Consider the following 7,379-nt stretch of genomic DNA (forward strand, 5'->3'; position numbering starts at 1 on the left):
AGTCTAGTCATAGTCTAGTCATAGTCTAGTCATAGTCTAGTCATAGTCTAGTCATAGTCTAGTCATAGTCTAGTCATAGTCTAGTCATAGTCTAGTCATAGTCTAGGTTTTTAATTTTACTTACCACAGCATTTGAAGCTTTAAACAACTTTAGTTGAGATTTTAAATTCTACTGCATTTTTATTACACTTTTTCTTACTTAACACTACAATATCATATAGAATTTATTTTTAAAATTTTGTTATTGCAATTTTATATCATGTCATAAGAGCACGAGATGATTTACCTTTTTATCCAATATTAAGTTACTAAAATATGAAAATATTGTTTTAGTCTTAACAAACTTGAAGCAAAAACATAAATACATACCAATAACTAAACTAAGACTCCTGTATATAGTCGTATATATATACATATTTAGTTACGACTACAGTCTATACTTTTTACTATATATTCTTCTCCACATGTCCATATCATTTGAACAAGTTAACAAGAAAAGTTTATTTTAAGTAAAAACTACAATCAATGTTGTTGCTCCAATGTCAATATTTATATTGGTCAATATAACAGAAGGAATAACAGGACTATCATTCACTTTCTGCTTCTGCTCTCTCTGGCTTCATCACATTCATGTTTGATTTTCTTTTATGTTTTCGTTACCATCAACATCAACAATATCGTCATCATCGACATTACAATCCCTTTATCAACAGTGATGGCAATGATGATCATCGAAGTTATATAAATATAAAGACTTTTAAGCCCACCTAACAAAAATTTAAACGTTTCAAATAACAAAGATTTTGTGGAGAATCAACATCGCATAAAGTTGTTCGTTTTGAAATAAATATTAAATCATATTTTAATCATATCATTTGCTGGGTTGACACAGATCCATGTTTGCAACATACTATACACATGATGAAAGTGGTTGCTTTCAATTTCTGTGTAAGTATTTGTAAATTGTCTATATGAAAAAAGAAAAATATGAATGCATATATGTACATATATAAACTTTGCAAATACCGGTACAATTTTCTGCATAGCTTTTCATCAGTGACCAGCACAAAGGGTGAAGAACAAGAGACTTAAAAAATCAAGATAATAACAATCATCAATATTCAAGCCTCAAACATGATGTTATTGCAAATCTCTTGCCAAATTTTGTGTTTTTGACATACACGCACACGATAATGCCGATTTTTCCAAATAACATTAATAACTACTTAACACACCATGTCACAATTTTGAAAAAAAAAGATCCTTCTCTCCAAGAAAAGCTAAGCCTACCACTGTATATGTATTGTTATATATTTATATATGTAGATATACAACACTGCAGTAATGCAAATATGCTACGATTTTAACATTCTATTTATAGTTATTTGTTGTAGAAATGTTAAGCATATAGTCTATGTTCGGTTTCAGTTCATATTTGGGTATTTAAATTAGATATACTTTGTTACAAACTTAAAATATTCTGATCCATAGTCTAGTCTATAGTTTAGCCTATAGTCTAGTCTATAGTTTAGCCTATAGTTTAGCCTATAGTCTAGTCTATAGTCTAGTCTATAGTTTAGCCTATAGTCTAGTCTATAGTCAAGTCTATAGTCCAGTCTATAGTCTATTCTATAGTCTACTCTATAGTCTAGTCTATAGTCAAGTCTATAGTCAAGTCTATAGTCTAGTCTATAGTCTAGTCTATAGTCTAGTTTATAGTCTAGTCTATAGTCTAGTCTATAGTCTAGTCTATAGTCTAGTCTATAGTCTAGTCTATAGTCTAGTCTATAGTCTAGTCTATAGTCTAGTCTATAGTCTATTCTATAGTCTAGTCTATAGTCTATTCTATAGTCTAGTCTATAGTCTAGTCTTTAGTCTAGTCTATAGTCTAGTCTATAGTCTAGTCTTTAGTCTAGTCTATAGTCTAGTCTATAGTCTAGTCTACAGTCTAGTCTAGTATACTAGTCTATAGTCTAGTCTTTAGTTCTAGAGAAATGAATTGATCATTAAACCAATGTCTCTACCAATTAAGTATTCATTAAATGTACTATCAGATCAGTCGAACATATTATTTGGATCGATCATAAATCACTAGATCGCGTGCTCAATCTAACACTTGGTGCTTGTACAAACGATTAATATGATCAATTAAGATTAATCATTTATCACACCGTAACTTTTGATCATTCGATAGATCAATGACACTCTTAGATGAAATTACTGTATTTATATATTTATCAATATAAATCTTGATCAATCACTTAATAAATCTATCACTTTTTGAAAAATATTCTTCTTCAGTTGATGATTTTGTAAATAAATTTTTCAAATCTCGATTCGTTTATAAAATTGCTCTTTTAAAGAAACAAATTATCTCTCTAAAATCTTTACTACTCTTATGATCATATCGCATTATATTCTGCGTAGGTAATTCTAAAAATAGAAATTAGAATTATGTTTGATCTTATAAATTTGCTCTACTTTTTATACAACAATCTTGAAATTGAAAAAAATTGCGTATTTTAGTAAAGATGTGAGTGTTTTCCTTACAATTTCTCTGACATATTTTTTTGTAAGTCACAAAATGTAGCAGTCCATTAAAAAGTCATTAGCATATTTTTCAGATTATTTTAAAATTATGTCAAACAATACATATTTCCTATATTTATGTATGAGATCTAAAGAAATGGAGAATCAAGTTCATTATCAGTTCATAAGCCTTCGAAATTTCATTTGAAAAAAAAGATCATTGAAGAGGTGAGCTGGCAAAGAGATAAGAAAAATGACAAAGAATTATATACAAATGAAGACATAATTTTGAAAATAAAATTTTGAACTAAATTAGTAACAAATATAAAAGTTAAGTGAACGGTGGAAGAGCAAAAAAAAAAGACGGGGAAATTTAAAATATTTTAAGAAAATAGATTTGCAAACAAATAAATAAATAATAAAAATTAAATTGTGAATAAAAACTTTTTTTAGAGTAAATATGGACTGTTTAAAACTATTAAAATTATTAATGCTTTGGGTGTGTTTCCATGCCTGCTGGGCGCGATCTTGGCCGGCGAAAAATATCAATAGAAAGCTTTTGCACACCGTCAAAAGTTATATGAATTTAAAGGTGAATCCTTGTCAAGATTTCTATCAATATGCCTGTGGAAATTGGGAAAATTTACTGCCCCACAATATAGACTATTTGGATACCATAGGCAGTTTGGAGTATGAAATTAATCGCAAACTTAAAGACATTTTGGAGCAAAGACTTTTAAAACACAAAAAGGAAACAAATGGTATTTATCATAAAGTCCGTGAATACTATGAAGCCTGTAAGGAGCAACAGTCCTTCGATGCCAAAGAGTATTTAAGAATCATCAAACCCACCGATGAGGATGAATGGCCTGATATAGATGACTTGTGGTTGCCTAGTAAAACTTGGAATATATGGTCATCTTTGGGTCGTCTGCAGGCTGTGGGATTTAATGGTTTTCTCATTACTTTAGATATGAAGAATCGTAATGCTACACACTTTCATGTTCAAGTGGATAAATTACAAAATTTAGGTTTTACCTCTTATGAGCAGAAACTCTTAGATGAAATGGATGGTTCATTGGATCAAAAGTCACGTTTGCTGTCACAAAATATACAAAGTTTTATTAAAAAATTGGCTGCTTTACATAAAAATCATAATCTAGATTATGCTGTAGAAATGTCAGTTAAAGATTTAGAACGTAAAGTTTTACATTTAGATTTTAGAAGTTATTTCTCTTCTATACTAGGACCAGATTCTATAGAACACTTGCCCTTGGTGGTGGCCAATTTAGCCTATTTTCGCAAGCTTAGTGATTTGGTTTACAAAACCTCGGCTGAAACTCTAATACACACTTTGAAATTAAAGTTTTTGGGTTACTTGGAAAAACAAATGCCTCGCTCCGCTTCTTCCCCGTTAAAATGTCTGCAACATATGCGTGATTTGGTACCCTTGGCTTTGGATTATATTTACGAAAAGGAAATCTATCAACATAAACGCAATGCTAGTGATTTGGTTATACAAAAACTATTTAAAACCATGCAGCAAAAATTTGCCCACATAATCTCTCAACACTCGCAGGAGTTGTCGATGGAGGAAAAAGATTTTCTTTTAGAAAAAATCTATTATATGAAACTTAATATTGGCAATTTACCAATGCACACCGATGAACAATACTATCATGATTACTTTGCCTCGTGGGAATCTTTTAATGGTTCTTTTTATTGGAATCATTTAAATGCCTTGCAGCATCAACGCACCGAAAGATTTAGTATGCTAAATCTACAATGGTTTACTCCCATACACAGCTATTTCCATTGGCCTTTTGGTTCGCCAGCCTATCAACCCTCGGCCAATCTTTTGATAATACCTCACACCTATCTTCAGTATCCCATATTTCAGCCGGATTTTCATGAACTTTTTCTCTATGCTGAACTGGGCAATACTTTGGGTCATGAAATGTTACATGCCTTCGATACCAATGGTCTGCAGTATGACAGTCAAGGCAATCCTTCTGCACTCTTTATGCAAAATTTACCCGATAAGAAATCGTTTATGCGTTCCCTCGAATGTCTCAATAAACAACGTTCCTCTAGTCTAAATGAGAAAATAGCTGACTTTAGTGGTTTTCGCTTGGCCTATGATTCATATTTTCAACGTAACTCAGTGCCCAAGTTTCGCGGTGAAACTCATTTGACCAATAAACAGCTGTTTTTCATAAAATTTGCCCAATTCTTTTGTGCCGTCAATCCTAAGCGTATTTACTATGATGACTCGCATGATACTCCCTTCCTTAGAGTTCCCCAGGTGGTGCATAATCATCCTGAGTTCGAGCAGGTCTTTGGTTGTCAACGGAAAGTAGGCAAAGTTTTGGTTGAAAAATGTAATATGTGGTAGTTTAGTTAAAGCTTTATTAGATATTTAGTACAAATTTTAGTTTAAGTAAACTTAGTAAAGTAACTGTAATAAATATAAGTTAAGAAATTCATTTAAAAATATAATTTGTTAATATTTGAATTTAAAATTTATAGTAAAAACGTAAATTGTTTGGTCACGTCTTTATTACTTTATATAAAAGTTATCGATAATTTGATTTTTTTGTTTAATACTGATTTAACTTTAATAACTCATGTTTTCTTTACTTTATTTAATTGCTTATAGAAAAGTTATCGATATATTGACTTACCTATAGATTATTCTATAAAAAATTATCGATTTTACAGAAAATTTATCAATATCTTTATTTTTTGGTAAGAATTTTCTATAAATTGATATTTCTATAGAAAAGTTATCGATAATTTGACTTTTCTATAGAAAAGTTATCGATAACTTGACTTTTCTATAGAAAAGTTATCGATAACTTGACTTTTCTATAGAAAAGTTTTCGATAACTTGACATTTCTATAGAAAAGTTATCGATAGCTTGACATTTCTGTAGAAAAGTTATCGATAACTTGACATTTCTATAGAAAAGTTATCGATAACTTGACATTTCAATAGAAAAGTTATCGATGACTTGACATTTCTATAGAAAAGTTATTGATAACTTGACATTTCTATAGAAAAGTTATCGATAACTTGACATTTCTATAGAAAAGTTATCGATAACTTGACATTTCTATAGAAAAGTTATCGATAACTTGGCATTTCTATAGAAAAGTTAAGTTATCGATAACTTGACACTTCTATAGAAAAGTTATCGATAACTTGACACTTCTATAGAAAAGTTATCGATAACTTAACACTTCTATAGAAAAGTTATCGATAACTTGACACTTATATAGAAAAGTTATCGATAACTTGACACTTCTATAGAAAAGTTATCGATAACTTGTCACTTCTATAGAAAAGTTATCGATAACTTCACACTTCTTGATAACTTTGGTGAAATGTTTAATTTTTAGTGAAATTTCTAGTGAAATTTCCAATTTTCAGTGAAATTTCATATTTTTAGTGACATTTCCAATTTTTAGTGAATTTTCCAAGTTTTAGTGAAATTTCCAATTTTTAGTGAAATTTCATATATTTAGTGATATTTCCAATTTTTAGTGATATTTCCGTTTTTTAGTGAAATTTGCAATTTTTAGTGAAATTTGCAATTTTTAGTAAAATTTCCAATTTTTAGTAAAATGTTCAATTTTTAGTGAAATTTGCAATTTTTAATGAAATTTGCAATTTTTAGTGAAATGTCTAATTTTATGTGAAATTTCCAATTTTTAGTGAAATTTTAAATTTTTAGTGAAATTTTAAATTTTTAGTGAAATTTGCAATTTTAAGTGAAATTTGCAACTTTTAGTGAAATTTCCAATTTTTAGCCAAATTTTAAATTTTTGGTGAATTTTTCAATTTCTAGTGAAATGTCCAACTTTTAGTGTCAAATATTTAAGTGGAATTTCCCATTTTTAGCGAAATTTAAAATTTTTTAGTGAAATGTCCAATTTCAAGTGAAATTTTCATTTTTTAGTGAAATTTTAAATTTTTAGTGAAATTTTAAATTTTTAGTGAAATTTTTAATTTTTATTGATAACTCCAATTTTTAGCGAAATTTCCAACCTAACGTAACTAACCTAATAAAATAATCATTTAGTGAAATGTCCAATTTTTAGTGAAATGTCAAATTTCTAAGTGGAATTTCCAATTTTTAGCGAATTATTAAATTTTTCGTGAAATTTCCAATTTCTACTTAAACTTCTAATTTCTCGTCAAATTTTATATCCTAAAGTAATAAATTATTCATGTTCTAGTACAATTTCAAATTAGAGAAATTGCGAATTTTTAAAGAAATTTTCATACGCCTTGTGTATATCATACAGATTAATGTTAATCATACGCCTTGGGTTTCCCTTATACTCTCAAATAGTTATTTATTTGCGTTTTTATTATTTGTAACATTTAACATGAAATTATTATATATTTTTATATCATCTGTCTATCAATTACAAGTATTAAACTTTTAAAATATTTTTAATCTTAATTTTTATAAACTTTTGAAGTTGGCAGCAAGTTTAACTTCTTATGTTTATATTATTCTTGTTGGACTGGTTGTTGTATTTATCGCCACCACCTACAAAAACATATAACAGTTTATAATTTGTATGCAACTCATACTGAGCTCATTACAACATTTTAATGCCATAGAATAATGTATTCGACTCACATAATGTTTGCCGTTGGCATTTAACAGGATCTTGTATAGCACACATACATATAATTTTTTGTATCTTTAATACAGTAGAGATTAAATAAACAGTTCAGTTCTAGTTCAGTTCTAGTTCAGTTCTAGTTCAGTTCTAGTTCAGTTCTAGTTCAGTTCTAGTTCAGTTCTAGTTCAGTTCTAGTTCAGTTCTAGTTC

The 7,379-nt window shown here is 28.8% G+C and overlaps 2 protein-coding genes across 2 annotated transcripts in view; both read left to right on the forward strand.

The window, feature by feature from the left end:
* The first annotated feature begins 2,910 nt into the window (after window positions 1–2,910).
* Window positions 2,911–5,077, forward strand: LOC111687003 (neprilysin-11-like). Its single transcript, XM_023449409.2, has one exon. The coding sequence runs from the start codon at window positions 2,990–2,992 to the stop codon at window positions 4,922–4,924; it is 1,935 nt and encodes a 644-aa protein (XP_023305177.2). The 5' UTR covers window positions 2,911–2,989; the 3' UTR covers window positions 4,925–5,077.
* A 2,110-nt stretch (window positions 5,078–7,187) lies between these two features.
* Window positions 7,188–7,379, forward strand: part of LOC124421268 — a 4,703-nt gene continuing 4,511 nt past the window's right edge. Inside the window, exon 1 of the mRNA XM_046956160.1 lies at window positions 7,188–7,200. Within this exon, the coding sequence (XP_046812116.1) occupies window positions 7,188–7,200 (13 nt within the window). The remainder of the gene's footprint in view (window positions 7,201–7,379) is intronic.

This window comes from Lucilia cuprina, chromosome 2 (genome assembly GCF_022045245.1).
Source record: "Lucilia cuprina isolate Lc7/37 chromosome 2, ASM2204524v1, whole genome shotgun sequence".
Taxonomy (NCBI): Eukaryota; Metazoa; Arthropoda; class Insecta; order Diptera; family Calliphoridae; genus Lucilia; species Lucilia cuprina.